The sequence below is a fragment of the Hyla sarda genome, chromosome 4, assembly GCF_029499605.1.
Source record: "Hyla sarda isolate aHylSar1 chromosome 4, aHylSar1.hap1, whole genome shotgun sequence".
NCBI lineage: Eukaryota > Metazoa > Chordata > Amphibia > Anura > Hylidae > Hyla > Hyla sarda.
In genome coordinates, this window is record NC_079192.1 from 293562850 (window position 1) to 293579774 (window position 16925).

The window sequence follows — 16925 nt, forward strand, 5'->3', positions numbered from 1 at the left end:
CCCTCCCAGTGTCCTGTCAGCTGTTCGGGACGCCACGATTTCACCGCGGCGGTCCCGAACATCCCGACTGAGCAGCCGGGTCACTTTCACTTTAGAAGCGGCGGTCAGCTTTGACCGCCGCTTCTAAAGGGTTAATACCGCACATCGCCGCGATCGGCGATGTGTAGTATTAGCCGCTGGTCCCAGCCGTTGATGAGTGCCGGGACCGACGCGATATGACGCGGGATCGCGGCGAGATCCAGCTTCATATCGCGGGAGCCGGCGCAGTCGTTTTGCCCAAAAATCTATGGTGAAACGGAAAAAAAATCATTGTGCGACAAAATTGAAGAAAAAACGCTGTTTTGTAACTTTTGGGGGGCTTCCGTTTCTACGTAGTACATTTTTTGGTAAAAATGACACCTGATATTTATTCTGTAGGTCCATACGGTTAAAATGATACCCTACTTATATAGGTTTGATTTTGTCGCACTTCTGGAAAAAATCATAACTACATGCAGGAAAATTAATACGTTTAAAATTGTCATCTTCTGACCCCTATAACTTTATTTTTCCATGTATGGGGCGGTATGAGGACTCATTTTTTGCGCCGTGATCTGAAGTTTTTAACGGTACCATTTTTGCATTGATAGGACTTATTGATATAAAAAGTGACCAAAAAATGCACTATTTTGGACTTTGGAATTTTTTTGCACGCACGCCATTGACCAAGCGGTTTAATTAATGATGTATTTTTATAATTCGGACATTTCCGCACGCGGTGATACCATATATGTTTATTTTTAATTACACAGTTTTTATTTTTTTTTTTTATTTTTTTTTTATTGGAAAAGGGGAGTGATTCAAACTTTTAATAGGGGAGGAGTTAAATGATCTTTATTCACTTTTTTTTTTTTTTTTTTTTGCAGTGTTATAGGTCCCGTAGGGACCTAGAACACTGCACACACTGATCTTCTATGCTGATCACTGGTTTCTCATTAGAAACCAGTGATCAACGATTCTGCCGCATGGCTGCTCATGCCTGGATCTCAGGCACTGAGCAGTCATTCGGCGAATCGGACAGCGAGGAGGCAGGAAGGGGCCCTCCCGCTGTCCTGTCAGCTGTTCGGGATGCCGCCATTAGCCGTGGCTATCCCGATCAGCCCGACTGAGCCGCGCGGCTCAACTCTGAGCGCGCGGCTAAAGGGTTAATAGCGCGCGGCGCCGCGATCGGCGCTGCGCGCTATTAGAGGCGGGTCCCAGCTTCACTATGACGCCGGGCCCGCTGTGATATGACGCGGGGTTACTGTGTAACCCCGCGTTATATCAGAAGAGCAGGACCAAGGACGTACCGGTACGTCCTTGGTCCTTAAGGGGTTAAATAGCTTCTTAGAGAGCGTAGGGTGTGAAAGCTGAAGAAGATAAATAAGAGGGTCGAGAGGGACCAACACATCAGACAGTAATCTCTGCACTCTACGCCAGTATCCCACTACCAGGGGGAAGGACCAAAAGCTATGAAACACTGTACCCAATCCAACCCCACAACACCAGCATTGGTGTTGGGGGGGGGGGGGGAGGAGATATCAGGGTTCAACCTATTTAACAACTCAGGAGTATGATACCAACCCATAAGGAGTTTATATTGGGTTTCCCTATAGGCCGTACAAATAGATACCTTAGAGGCCCTTTCCCAGATAACCCTCCATTGAGGAAGTGTAATGGTGGTATTTAGAGCATCTTCCCAACAACCCATATAACGGTGTGACACCAGGTTACCCTCAGGAGGTTGAAGGAGCAAAGAGTAAATATCAGAGAGAAGGCCCCTCGACTGAGGCCAACCACGGCACAACCTCTCAAATCCAGTAGCCATAGAAATCACAGAGGAGCCAGTGGTAGAAGACAGAAAATGTTGCAGCTGCAAATAATGAAAGCGTTCAGACGTGGGGATATCCCAGCGAGATTGCAATTGCGAGAAGGAAAGAAGTGAGCGAGAGAGGGTCTACAACATCGTCCAAACAGAAAAGGCCCCTAGAACCCCATTCCCGTACCATGACTGCAGAGAGGCCAGAGGGAAAAATGGGATGATAAAGAAAAGACTGAAGGGGGAAGAAGGTGAAAATAGCTTAAATTTCACAGAACAATAGCCCCAGACATATTTAGAGAATGCCATCGGGCCCAATAAAGGGCATAGAGGGACAGTGGATGCAGGGGAGACCAGAGCAGTGTATTGGGGTGATAAGGGGCTAACCAAAGCTTTTCTAGTTCCATCCATCGGCTATAGGCGTGATAGGACGATCACGCCACAAGATGGCGCAGATGGGCAGCCCAGTAGTACTTAATCACATCCGGGACCGCAAGACCCCCAAACATCCTACCCGTCATCATAACCGACTTAGGGAGTCTGTCTCTTTCTGGCCCATATGAATTTAAAAATGGCTGTTTGAAACTAGCAAAGCGTAGACAGCGGCACCCGAACCTGCAACGTTTAAAAAAAGACAGTCATTTCGAAAGTAATAGTCCTTTTCACCGCCGCAATACGCCCAAAAGAAATATACTGTGAGCGCCACTTCTCCAAAAGAGCGTGGAGTTCCCTAAAGAGGGAGAGATAGTTGGTAGAGAAAAGTAATATAAACCCCCAGGTACTTGATAGCAGATGGAGACCATTTGAAAGAGTAGTTGGAGGGAAGAAGAGTAGAGAGAGACAGAAGGAGATTTAGAGGAAGCGCCTCCGACTTAGAGAGGTTGACCTTTATAGCCAGAAACCTCACCATAAGCATGAAGTGCCCTATAAAGACTATGGAGAGAGAGCAAGGGACTGGTGGGAGTAAGTAGCACATCATCGGCAAAGAGGCAGATCTTTGAAATCCCTGTCATGCAAAAGAATGCCAGTGATTTCCGGGTCACCTCGGATCATGGTGGCCAGAGGCTCTATACACAGCGCAAAAACCAGAGGGGACAACGGACAGCCCTGACTAGTCCCGTTGAACAAAGGGAAGGAGGGAGGCAGTAGGAAAGGACTAGAGACCCTGCAGTGCAGTCAAAAAAAATTACCCGAGATACCAAGCTTTTGAAGGGTAGCGAATAGAAACTGCCACCCCAGTCTAAGTATAATCGCCTGTTCAGACCGTCGATTGATCAGGTCAACAATGTCCACCACCCTCCTGATAAAGGAGCTAAGTCGGACCGCTAACACCTTAGAAAATAGTTTTAGATCAGAGTTAAGGAGGGCAATAGGCCGATAACTAGAACAATCATGAGGATCCTTGCCAGGTTTGGTTATCAGGGTGATGAGAGAATGCAAAAAAAGGACTGCAGGATTCTCCCCCCCCCCCCCCATGAAGGAGTTAAAGAGGGGAACAAGTTAAGCACTAGTGTAGGAGAGAGTCTTGTAGTAGAGGTATGAGAAGCTGTCAGGACCAGGGGAATGGCAAGTAGGAAGGGACTTTAGAACCTCCAAGAGTTCATCCCCCAGAGGTTGTCCCGATTGGCCCTCGATGGAGCAGGTAAGCCACATCGTGAAAGATAGGAATAAAGTTGCCTTTCTCATAGAAGCGTTGCTTGGCAAATAGCAGTTGACCTTCAACTCTATGAAGGGCCAGGTCACCTAACCGTGCCCGGGCCGCCACCAGACACCACAAAGTAGGTAGGGAGGGAGCAAATAGTAAGAGGGCTTCCAGGCGGGCGATCTCTGAACGGAGTTCCTGGGAGCGAGCCATAGCATCACCCTTACGCTTTGAGCCCAAAGCGATACAATGACGACAGACTAATGGGCCTCCCATAATCAGTGATACACTTCTGTATCGACTCCTGGGAAGGTAGGGGATTAAGAAGGGAGTCCTTCAGTCGCCAGTGACAAGTGGGGAGAGAGGATGGGTATGAAGAGAAGGAAAGAAGTATGGGACAGGGATCAGACCAGGAAATGGGCTCGAGAGAGGTAGCGGTAAGCATCCGCACCATGGGGAGGTTACCGGAAAAATTGTTGATGCGCATATGCAAGTTATGGGGGTGAGAGTAAAAACTTAACCCCCAGAAGTATTAGGGGCGGGGACCTCTCCCCCCCCCCCCCCCCCCCAGAACACCCTCTGAAACCACATAACTCCCCTGGGGATCAAGAAAGGAGGAAGAAACCTGAAGTGGGCAGGACCTAGAGACTAGGATGGCCACCCCAGCAGTTTTCCTGTAAGTGACAGCAGAGTATGTCTGGGGGTAGAGGTGGTGGTGAAACTGCAAGGAGCCGCAATGGTCAAAGTGCGTCTCCTGGACAAAGACTGTCAGCACGCAGACCAACTAATTCCCTTTGTAACAAACACCTCTTAGAGGGGAAGTTCAGCCCCTTAATGTTCAAGGAGATGCACCTAACCATGTCGGGTAAAGAGAAAAGATAGGTAGCATATATAGAGCATACTCACAAAAGCGACCAATAGGGGCAGCACACAACGATAAAGGAGCTTCCGGAAGATCTGGGACACAGGGAGAGGCAGCAAGGAAAAGCAACCTAAAGTGGGGAAGGACACCACCAAAGGACAACCATCAGGAGAGCGAGCGCCCTACTCCAAGGCCATAGCAAGTGAACACAGTATAACTCACACCTTTGGTGACCAAAAAAAAAATGCAAAAATACTGGATGAGAATTACTAAAAAAAAAGACATAGGGGCCCAGTGTGCATCTCGGGGGGGGGGGGGGGGGGGGGGGGGACGACGGACGACTTCCTGCGGGACCAGACAGGTTGCCACACGAGAGGGGGGGGGGGGGGGGGGCGGAGAGACATCAGATCCCAGTCCATCATCTGAGGAGTAGGAAGTTCCAGAGTAGAGCAGAAAGTCTGGAGATCTGAATAGGAGCGGAGGACAGCAGAGTGGGCGTGCAGCCCAAGCGGGAAGGTCAATCTATACGGCACATGGAGGCAGGGCCGCCATCAGGGGGGTACAACCCATACACCTGTATGGGGCCTGGGGGCCCTGATTGCAGCCTTGCATGGAGGGAATGAAGGGCTTCCAGGAGAGGTTGCAGCAGCCGTCTATTTCTGAGAGTTAACCAGGCGAGATCTTGGTAGAGCTGAATATAGGCTCCATCAAAGTCAAAATTTCGCAGGGATCTGGCTTTAGCCATGATGGCCTCCTTCACTTGAAAGTCGTGCAAACAGCAGATAACATCCCGTGGAGCACCAGTGGCAGATTTGGGCCAGAGCGCCCTATGGGCTCTTTCTAGCTTGATCTTGTGCATAGCGGGCTCACCTAGGAGAAGGTTAAAGATAGCCTCCTAGGCAGCAAACAGGTTCTCCTCACGGTTAGCCTCCGGGAGACCCCTCACCCTGATGTTATTGCGCCTTCCTCTATTGTCCAAGTCCTCGACATGAGCATGGAGATCCCCTTGAAAGTCCATTTGAGAGGCAATAGTAGAGTGCAGCTGAGCAATGTAGGCCCTAGTGTGGTCATGGGCATCCTCCAGGCCATCCACCCGGTCAGAAACATGCTGGAGATCTTGGCGCATTATGGAGATTTCCGCCCGGCAGGCCTCCCGATCCTCAGCAATCAGGGAGCGAAAGTCTTCCTTGGTAGGAATTTGGGATAAAAGCTGGCTCAGGTCAGGGAAGGCAGAGGCAGGCAGCGACACTCCCGAACAGGGCAAGTCAGAGTCAGGAGCAGCATCCCAAGGGACAGAGGCAGGTGCCAATCCAGCGACCGCTGCCGGCTCAGGAGGCTGGTGAGGAGTCCCCGGGGGGGATAGATGGTGGGCTCCGGTGGAGAGCATGGTGACCTTCCAGCGCCGCTGTGGCTTGGGAGAGGAGGGTGGAGCATATTCAGCAGCAAGAGGGTCCAAAGGAGCATGAGGGGCAGGCACCAAGGTGGCAGCTGCGTGCCCAACCTGAGCGGGCCGCCCCCCCTAAATGCAGCTCAGAGCCTGGAGCTGGAGATACTGAGGGGGAGGTTGAGCAATGAGAAGCAGCTGGAGACTGCCAGGTCTTCACTAGTGAGGCCCAGGATGGAGCCTCAGGGGACACGCAGGGAGAGGAAGAGAAGCGGGAGCCAGGATGGGACCCCAGAGCAGCCCTAGGGAGCGCAGCAGGAGCCAAGGGTGAGCCCCCTGTGTCACTCGCTACACTCTCCTGCAGCACAGGAGCCAGAAGAGAGGCCTCAGTAGGAGTGATAACAGTAGTGAAGAGCTCCGGTTGTAGCGTGGCACCACAGCTGTCAGCTGGGCCGGGGCTTCCGAGGTGGATGGAGCAGCAGGAGCCGGCTGTGAGAGGAGCGGGGATCCCTCCGCAGACTCCGTTGTGCAGCAGCTGGCAGGTGAGTCCTCCGGGTATTGCGTGGGACAGCTGAACGAACGGCCAGGGAGGAGGGCGAAGAGGTGAGGGGCTGCCGGAGGTAGCACTGGATGCCTCCGGCAGATGGGAAACTTGGCTGGGCAGGTGGAGAGGAGTTCCCAGACTTGTGGGATTTCTTCCACATCGGCAGGCAGGGTCACCAGGGGTTATTAAAAGCAAGAACGCAGCTGGTGGAGCAGGAGCGTTCCCCCTCACGCGGCCATCTCAGTCTGTGCCAAGCCATGCCCTATGATCTGTACTTTTTATTGATACCACATTTGTGTGTATATAAAACTTTTTATAAATTTTTTTTTTTTTTTTATAAAATGTGACAAAAAAGCAGCAATCTTGTTTTTTTTTGTTTATGTTTTAATAGTTCGGACATTTACGCACGCGGCGATACCAAATTGGGGGGGGGGGGGGGATTTTTCATGCCGTGATCTGTATTGATGACGGCATCTGAGGGGTTAATGGCGGACATCCGCTCGATCGCGGATGTCTGCCATTACCGGCGGATCCTTGGCTGCTGGGACCTGTTGCGCATGACGGGAGCACCGGTTCGGTGCTCGTTTTCATGACTGAGCGTAAATGTGCACTATGGTGCATTAAGTACCACAGCACCATGATGTACATTTACGTCCAATGTCGTTAAGGTTAGTCTTATGCAGTGGTAATGACTTTATGAACTGCAACTTTTTGTGAAAAGGCGTAAAGCCACCTAAAAGTCTCTACACTACACTCCACTCCACTCCACTCCACTCCACTCCACTCCACTCCACTCCACTCCACACCACACCACACCACACCACACTTGGCTTCTTGGATTATATGAAGTGAAATTTCTGAAAGTTTACCCGCACAAAGTTTATCAAATGCCCTGCTACCATGGAAGAGCATTGTAGGTACAGTAATGGAGGCACATGCAGAAGCAGCAGGCATAGCATTGCCAGTATTTAAATATTGGAGTTCTGTTACTACAGTCTGGGCTGAAAAGAAAAAACTTCTGCAATCAGAAGATGTCACCTGTGAGTCCCTGGATGTAATATAACCTCGGGAAGAAAGTCCTAAACCAGCTGACATGGACTTTCATGCGGCGTACAGCTCTTTTCCTGAAGAAGTGAAAAGCAATAGTTCCAAGCAGCTAGCACTGAAAAACTTGAAAAAGGTTCAGCAGCATCAACATAAAAAAAAAATAAAAAAATAAAAAAATTCTATATATATATTAATATTACACACACACACACACGAAATGTGCAAAAACTCCTAATGCACAGTCTGAGTAAGGATCATTGGGGGAGAGTTATCAATCTGCCTGATACAAATCTGTCTTGTGTTGTCCATAAGATTCCAGATGATCAGAGCAAGAAACGGCAGAGGTCCGGTGTTCAAAAGTAGGCTTCAACTTTTATTAGCGCCATTAGGTAAACAGGTGCAACATTTCAGCAAAGTGCCTTTCTCAAGCAGAGTGGAATACAACAGTCTTAAATATACGAAGATATAATATGCTTGGTCATTGGTGTTGTCCATAGCAACCAATCACAACTCAGCATTCATAGGTTAATGAGCTCTGGTAAAATGAATGCTGAACTGTGATTGGTTGTAATGATCAAAACCAGACATTTTTGGTTTCAGGCAGATCGATAAATCTGGGCCATTTTTTTTTCTTCCAGGCATTTGCCTCATCTGCTAGAAATGTATCTTATATAAAATTGTGCAAAATTATTAAACTATTGTATACATATTTGATATTCCCTGAACTTAAATGACCTGTAGAATAAAGTTGATATTTACACTTCTGTGCATACGGAAAAACATTTGCAGCTTTACTTTTTTGTTCCCATTGTCCACACACAAAACGAATAAAAATAATGCAAGTGAATAAGTATCCCCAAAAGGTGCATTCTGGTACTTCAATAGGAAAATAAAGTATTATTTTAGCAATGGTGTGATGCAAATAAAATTAAAAGCTGAGAAACTGCATGTTGCTTTGGGGTGGCCCCCCGGATTCAATTCTACTGGCCCTAGACACTCGAGTCAGGCACTAACCTACCCCCCCCCCCCCCCCTCTTACACTTATTTAAAGGAAAACTGTTAGCCTGTTCCCCCACACGAAACCCAATACACTGGGTCTATAGTGTGGGTGAACAGGAGTCCAGCGAGGGGGTCACTTATTTAAATATGTCCAGTAGGTCCTGAGATGTTCCCCAGAAGATCCTCTGAATCACGTGCAGTGGCAATTTACATATTCATTGTCTGCGACACCACTTCAGTAGGAGGTGGAATCATGGACAATTAATTTGTAAATTGAGTCGGCAAAGCCCCGCCCCCTGAGTGCCATTCAATGAATTCAGCAAAAGATCTTCTGGGTACATATCTCAGGACCTACTAGACATATTTAAATAAGTGACCCCTCCTTGGACTCCTGTTCACCCACACTATAACCCAGTGTATTGGGTTCAGTGTAGGTGAGCAGGCTGACAGTTTTCCTTTAACATAACCACTTCGATCATTTTGTGATTAAAACATTGCCTTTAGTGTTAACTTCCTAATTTTGTAGTTATGCAATCTGCACTGTATACAGTCCCTTTCATATACTCATTGACAAAAAATAATGCACCCAGATAGAAATGCTATATTGCTGCAAAACTCTGCATAATATGATGTCTCCGTTGGTTATGGAAATGATTACAGGTGTGGTCTGATAAGACACAGGGACTTGCGACAAGAGGGTGTAGAAGTGGTCCTGTAAATGGACTCTGAGGCTAATTTAGGGTATTGTATATCTTGGTGAGAGGTTGTTGACATCTAGACATGGCTCTACAACGCACTAAAAGACCGTTTGCCCAGTTGACAGACTTTGAGAGGGGGTGCTTTATTGGACTGAAAGCAGAATGGTAGTTTTGATGAGTTGCCAGCCATCTAGGCTGTGTAATCAAGCTTTGTATGAGGTGTTGGCAGCAGTGGTTACAGTAGGGCATGCACACACTGAACAGGCTCATGATGGCCCAGCAGTAGTGAGGATTGTTTGATCCACTGATAAGCATGTGTAGCTTGCCCTGTTTCCTTGTCCATCATTCAAACATATGACCCCTCCATTACACTCTCCTGAAACACTTTTAGGCACTTAAAACACAAAAAAAAAAAAAAAAAAAAAAAATAACTTGAAGTCCCGGCGCCTATTAAATGTACTGCTATTGTCAGCCAGCCAACTTTATTGCAGTAGTGTCATAAATGAGATACCTAGAATGCTATGGACTGGAACCATTTTTAGCAATAAATTCAAGTTCTGTTTGTGATCTGATGATGGTTGAGTTAGCATATAGAGGCCACATGGTGAGTATTTTAGCCCGGCCTTTTCTATGAAGTAGAATAAAAAAACAGAGCAGGAAGCGCTCCTTAGTGGGATACCACAAGGTGTATAGGTAACGCAGAATGTATGTCCAGAAAGAAACAGTGGCACTCCCGTTGATTTAGTGCAAAGTGATGTCTTTTATTTCACTCCACCGTGTGCTACATTTCAACAGCCTCTCGCTGTCTTTGTCAAGCAACAAATGGTTATTCACAGCGGGTTTTTATGGTCACGCAGGACCGCCCATCAATAAAACATGATTGACATGTAAACAAACTGAAATCGTGGTGGTGCACAGTGATCAAACAGTGAAAGCATGTTACACAGCAATGTATATACCGACGTGAGCAATAATCCATTCATATATTGCAGTAAAGACATTGTTGCATAGAGTGTGGTGCATTTAAAGTCTCTTAAAGAACCTCTTATCAAGGTTTACAGCAGGAAGCACCCATACATCCTAATACCTGGAGTGCTGCTTTTTTCCTTTCTCTTTAACGCAGAATGTAGATATGCGCTTACCAGGAAGGGTTGTACTGTGTCCAAGTACAACCGGGGATCAGAGTACATAAATTGTAGAGTTCCAGAAGCCCGTCCTCCTTTCAAAGATAAAGATCAAATCCAATTTCCTCCAAAATAGGCAGAGTCAGAGAGGCGCTTGAAACCAAGGTAAGAGTAAAACTTCTACTTTATTCCCATAATGCAACGCGTTTCGCGGAGGTTCCGCTTAATCAGGCCTGATGAAGCGGAACCTCCGCGAAACGCGTTTCATTATGGGAATACAGTAAAAGTTTTACTCTTACCTTCGTCTCAAGCGCCTCTCTGACTCTGCCTATATTGGAGGAAATTGGATTGGATCTTTTTCTATGAAGTGACACACTGCCTCTACTGCTTGTGTAATGAACTGAGAAGGGGGGTGCCTAAATGACACAGGGCCGCGGCTATGACACGAGTGCAGGAGCTGGGCTCGCATCATAGCCTGTGGGTCTCGGCTACTTTCAGCAGCCAGGGACTCGCTGATAATGGCAGACGACACTGCAGACGACCACTGCTGTCTGCCATTAACCCCCTCAGATGCCGTGATCATTATTGATCATGGCATCTGTGGCAGTTCCAGTGGCTGATCTGATCCTCACTGCCGTGCCACGAGTGATCAGATCAGTGAAAATGGCAACCGGAGGTCCCCTCACCTGCCTCCTGCTGCCGTCATATGGGGGTCTTCTTCTTTGGTCTGCAATCGAACAGACCAGAGAAGTAGATCACAGATCAGTGCTATGCATAGCACTGATCTGTATCTGCAATCTAAACATTTCAATATATAGTCCCCCTATGGGGATGATAAAAGTAAAAAATAGTGTATAAAAAAAAAAAAAAAGTTTAATCATTTTGTATCGCCGGGTGCATAAATGTCTGGTTCATAAAAACATGATGTTGATGACTCAGACGGTGATTGACGTAAACATTTAAAAAAAATGTAAGCCCAAAAATATAGGTTTTTTACAAATTAAAAGTATAAAAAAAAAAAAACCCTCAAAACTACAGATCAAGGCACAAAAAAAATAAGCCCTCATACATCCCCGTATACGGGAATATAAAGTTATATAAAAACTATATATTTTTTTTTTTAAGTGGGCGGAGCAATGCATTTTTCAGTTCGTTTTTCAGCCAGTCAGAGTTCTGGCTGGTCTATTTTTAAGGACATTCACAGAGTTGTTCCTAAGCGATTTGTGTTGTCTTGGCTGTGTGCTTAGGGTCACAGTCTTGTTGTAGGGTAAACCTTTGGCCCAGTCTAAGGTGCTGATCAGATTAGGTTTTCATTAAGAATATTTCTGTACTTTGCTCTATTCAGCTTTTTCCCTAACACTATTCCAGATGCTGAAAAACACTTCCACAGCATGATGCTGTGAAGTGTTTTTGCAGCCCATTCTCGTAAATTATTTGATTGAGATCCTATCCAAAGCCATGAATCGTTATGCTTGTGAAAGTGATGCAGCTATGAATGCTGACCAGGGTTCTTCTCTAGATGCTGCTGATATTCTGAAAGCTTACATTATAAAGCTCTAACTCAATGCTCTCTCCCATGTATGAATGTTCTGTAATGAACTAGCTTTACAGGATTGCAAAATAACCTCCTACTTTTAATAAGCCCAAACTTGGCTACAAAATCAGGTCTGAATATAATAGCGATGGCATCGTGTGGCTTCGGCCCGTGTTCAGCTCCAGTTTGTAATTAAAGGTTGCTCAATAATTTTAATCTGCGGTTTGAAACTTGCTCAGATCCAAGTCTTTAGAGGAGTACTCCAGTGAAAACCTTTTTTTTTTTTTTTTTTTTAATCAACTGGTGCCAGAAAGTTTAAACAGATTTGTAAATTACTTCTGTTAAAAAAATATTAATCCTTCCTGTACTTATTAGCTGCTGAATTCTACAGTGGAAATTATTTTCCGTTTGAAACCCAGAGCTGTCTGCTGACATCATGAGCACAGTGCTCTCTGCTGACATCTCTGTCCATTTTAGGAACTGTCCAGGGTAAAAGGAAATCCCCATAGCAAACATATGCTGTTCTTGACAGTTCATAAAATGGACAGATGTCAGCAGACAGTTCTGTGTTTCAAAAAGAAAAAAATTTCCCGCTGTAGTCAGCAGCTAATAAGTACAGGAAGGATTAAGATTTTTTTAATAGAAGTAATTTACAAATATGTTTAACTTTCTGCCACCAGTTGATTTAAAAGAAAAAAGGCTTTCACCGGAGTACCCCTTTAAGAACCACTGAACTAAACCAATGCTTTTACTGCATGCATTACATTACTCGTCTGTCTCAACAGTCTTTTTCATTTTTAAATGAGTGATATAGTGGTAGTCAAATTTTTCACAGTCCAGCATGGTGATCTGAGGGATACTGTCTTGTCTGCTCTGTCAATAATTTTGTTGGTATACCCCATATCTTTTTATCAGTCCCTGTTTGTGATAAGTTGCTTCATTGCTACTATTTCATTTTAAATGTGAAAGTTCACCTACTGGGTTGGCTTTGATTTGTGTGAATGAGGTGATTACTATTGGCTCCCAGCTGTGTATTTCCAGACAAGGGTTTTCTATATGTAGCAGTTTGAATATGATGATTATCATCCACTGTTATTTTTAAATCCAAAAAAGAAATTTTAATTTGGTGATAAAGGTAAATTTTAAATTGTACTGGTTATCATTCATGTACTGAATGAACAGTGGTACATCCCTTCTCCAGACAAACAAAATATTGTCTTTGTACCTTCCGTACCATTGTAACTGTTCTGCAAAGGAAAGTGAATTGATGCTCCTGTTCGCCCACACTATAACAGTGTATTAAGTTTAGTGTGAGTTAACAGGCTGACCTTTTTCCTTTTTAAAGACTGCAGATGAATAAACAGAAATTCCTGAAACCATATTTTCTAATAAAACTTCTCCAAAGTAATACCATGTACTTTTATTTTCAGAGGATTTGAAGTTGTACAAGACTCTGAGGTCATTGAAATGTACCAAGGTTCCCATGTGCCACTGGAACAGATGAGTGACTTTTATGGAAAGGTAAACTGATTTAATTCTTTCCTTTGCTATAAATATTTCTCTGTTAAACTTTGACACTGACATGCATGAAGGAAAAATCTCTGCTGGTATTATTAATGCAATTGTTAGTTACTCTGTGCCATCCTGAATATAGAAATCTGCAGGTCTGTTTGGAATTGTTCTGGTTACTTTGTATATACTGGCACATTCTAGTATGTTTTACATTGATGAGCTTACTTTAACTGTTTTTGTAAAGAACAAAATGCCACTTTGTTGGAATTCTTTCTTTTTTAATTTGCAGAGCTCCGAAGGAAACACCTTGAAGCAGTTCATGGATATATTCTCTTTACCAGAGATGACTTTGTTGTCCTGTGTCAATGATTATTTCCTGAAAAACAACATTGACTATGAGCCTGTGCATTTGTATAAAGATGTAAAGGTATGTATTGAATGACCAAAATAAACCAAAGCCATTAAACAAGTAACTTTGCTGTCACTAAATTGTCACTGCAGGAAAAAAGCATGTTACAGACATTTGCAGTAAGAGTTGCATGTGCAGTTCCATTAGTGTTCTTTAGAGATGAGTGAATTTTTGAAAAATCCGATTTGGGGCCGATTCGTCAAATTTTCCCAAAAATTTGTTTTGGTTTGAATTTATTTGCAGTGAATCGCTATTAAAAACTGGTATTTCTGGCCTACAGAGAGCCTCAATAGAGTTGTAGAACACTTTGCCTTGCTGTAACACGCATAGGGTGTGTGCTGGGTTAGTGAAATAATACTGTTATTCAGTATGACATGCAGGCGCCGCTATTATCAGAGGCATCACTATTAGAATCACTGTCGCAGAGCGGCACAATAACAGAGCCTGGAGGCAGCATCAGTATGAAGAGACCATATGGTGGCTGAATGACACAGCCTGGAGGTGGCAGCAGCATGAGGAGAACAAATGGTGGCAGAATGAGACAGTTTGGAGGTGGCAGCAGCAGCATCAGGAGTCCTGAATGTGACCCGGTGACAGAGTGGTCCGGTGGGTGGCAATGACAGTACCAGCTGACTAACGTTGGTGAAAAAAGGAGAACTTGGCATCAGATGTCTGGCATCAGGCGGGTGGCAGGATCAGAATAGTAGCTGAGGCAGGTAGGCAGAAGAAAACGGTCTCTTTTGTAAAAGTGTTAGTGTGCACAAGTACGTATTGAGGATATGCATTATGTAAAACGTAACTTTTAATAATATGCTTAGGATAAAATATATGGACCCAACATTTTTTTTATTAAATCAAACAAAAGTAAAGGTGTGCAAAAAACACCATATGCCACCTACACCACCAAGTATTGATGTGATGCAAAGACCTCTAAAAGGTGGAAGGGAACAACGTATGGTCCATTGTAACCTGTGGGGGTAAAAACTTCCCCTGTAAGGCCCTACTCTTGCATTATTAATTCCCTTCTTGGCAAGTGTTACTCACCCTAAAAAAGGGCGGCCCCACACAGGAAACTCTATTTCCACCTGAAAACCCGGGGAAATGGCATTGTGTGTGTGTGTAGGGGGAAGTAGGGAGAGGTTCCCGTGTGGGGAAGCCCCTTTTAGGGCAAGTAACACTTGCCAAGAAGGGAAAATGCTAGAGTCTTTGCATCACATCAATACTTGGTGGTGTATGTGGCATATGGTGTTTTTTTGCACACCTTTCCTTTTGTTTGATTTAATAAAAAAAATTGGGGTCCATATATTTTATCCTAAGCATATTATTAAAAGTTAAGTTTTAGCTAATGCATATCCTCAATACTTACTTGTGGTCTGATGCAGAGGAATGTCTGTAATTGGGGAGCAGAGCCTTAAATATGTTTAGCACTATCCATATTTGTGAAGTGTTGGTGTGGCACCATGGTCAATCTACTCTGATGCATCAGGCATTAGTGGGTAGAAGTCCTGGCTGATTCATCTTCACAAAGGTCAGTCTCTCCACATTTTTCACGGACAGACGAGTTTTACTATGGCCCCCGCCGTACTAAACATCCGCTCTGATGGCACACTACTGGCCGGGTAGGACAGCTTTTCCAGGGCAAACTCTGCTACTTGCGGCCACAAATCAAGTTTGGCTGCCCAGAAGTCCACCAGATCTTCAAGGTGTGTTGGCATGGTCATGTCAAGGTATGCTACCACCTGCTGGTTCAGGTCCTCCTCCAGGTCTACCTGCTGCTGAGTTGCTTCACTATGCGGGTGAAGAAAGCTACTCATCAGCGACTGTACACCCCCACCCCTCCCCAGCAGTCATGACAGTGGAAGGTGAGTGCAGAGGGCACCCCGAGTCAGACCTGTGAGAGGATGGACGATGGCGCAGGTAGGCATCGACCAACTGACTGTAGGATGTCTCTGTGATAGGTCAGTTTGTTCTCCCTCTCAGTGGGTGAAAAAAAAGCCCCCATTTTGTGTCGTAGCGGGGGTCCAATAAGGTGGAGAGCCAGAAGTCGTCTTGCTGCCGAATGGTGACAATTCGGCGGTCACTATGCACGCAAGTGAGCATGCTTCGTACCATTTGTGCAAGTGACTCGGAGGGACTCCCTGCCTCCATCTCCACTGCATACTGCCACGGTGTGTCTAGGCGTCTTCCTCATAACCCTCTAGCTGCTCCTGCTCCTCCTCTTCTGTCAGATGACTAGGAAAAACAGCCCCTCTCGTGAAATCTAAACTGTGCTCCACTGTGCCCCTCCCCCTCCTCCTCCAGTTCATCCCCCACAGGGCTCATGTGGCCGTGAGATGTAGGCGCCATGTCTCCATTGCCCTGACCAGCCATAGTTTCCAACACGTGTTGTAGTAGATGAAGCAGTGGAATGATGTTGTTCATACTGTAATCCTGTCGACTGACTAAAAGGGCCAGAGCAAACGGCAGGTGTCACATATGAGCTCCCACTGATTGACATTGAAGTTTCACAGGGGAGTCCCCTGTACGGGGCCCCGGCAGCCCGCGGGAAGGGGGCGTGTTGACCACCACACGAAGCGGCGGCTGACAAGCCCCCTCAATACAATTCTATGTCAGAGCCGGAGCGCTGCCTTCGGCAATCTCCGGCTCTGCCATAGAGATGTATTGAGGGGGCATGTCGGCCGTTGCTTTGTGGGGTAGTTGACACCCGCTTTCTGGCCAGCGAGCCAGGGCCCTGTACAGGAGATTGCGGGGGCCTCAGCGGTTGGCCCATCCTCGATCTGAAACTTATCCCCTATCCTTAGGATAGGGGATACGTTTTTCAGCACTGGACTACCCCTTTAAGCTAATAAACTTACACTGACACCCAATCTGCAGAAAACTTCACGCTGCTGCCATAACTCACACTAAACCTCTCCAGAGTTGCTGTGGCCACAACATTACAGAATATTTACTGGATCACTCTACAGCAAAAGCTTTCTCACCAGACAAGAGTCCTGCTCCAGAACATTCTCTCATTTTCCTTCATATGAGCTTATTCAGAATTGGCCTACACTTAATGGCAAATTAATGAAATTACCCAGCCCTAGCTTAGAAGATATGTGTGAATCAGATTCTTATATGCATTGCCCTTCCCTTGAGTCTGCGTTTGTCACTGGAGGAGGATGTAGTAAACACTGTGATAGAAATAAATGTATTTTTAAATAAAGTGAAATATTGACACAACTCTCATACCCTAGAGTGTTTTAAATGTATTTGTCATGCAAACATAAATGGTTAATGATCTGCCACACAACTGTTGTTTGATTCATGAGTGGAATTTGTTACATGACAAGG

General features: G+C 45.6%; 1 protein-coding gene across 1 annotated transcript in view; it reads left to right on the plus strand.

The window, feature by feature from the left end:
* NT5DC3 (5'-nucleotidase domain containing 3) overlaps positions 1–16925 on the plus strand; it is a 62524-nt gene that overhangs the window by 30547 nt on the left and 15052 nt on the right. The window contains exons 5-6 of the mRNA XM_056574535.1: positions 13102–13192; positions 13473–13610. Of these exons, the coding sequence (XP_056430510.1) occupies positions 13102–13192; positions 13473–13610 (229 nt within the window). The remainder of the gene's footprint in view (positions 1–13101; positions 13193–13472; positions 13611–16925) is intronic.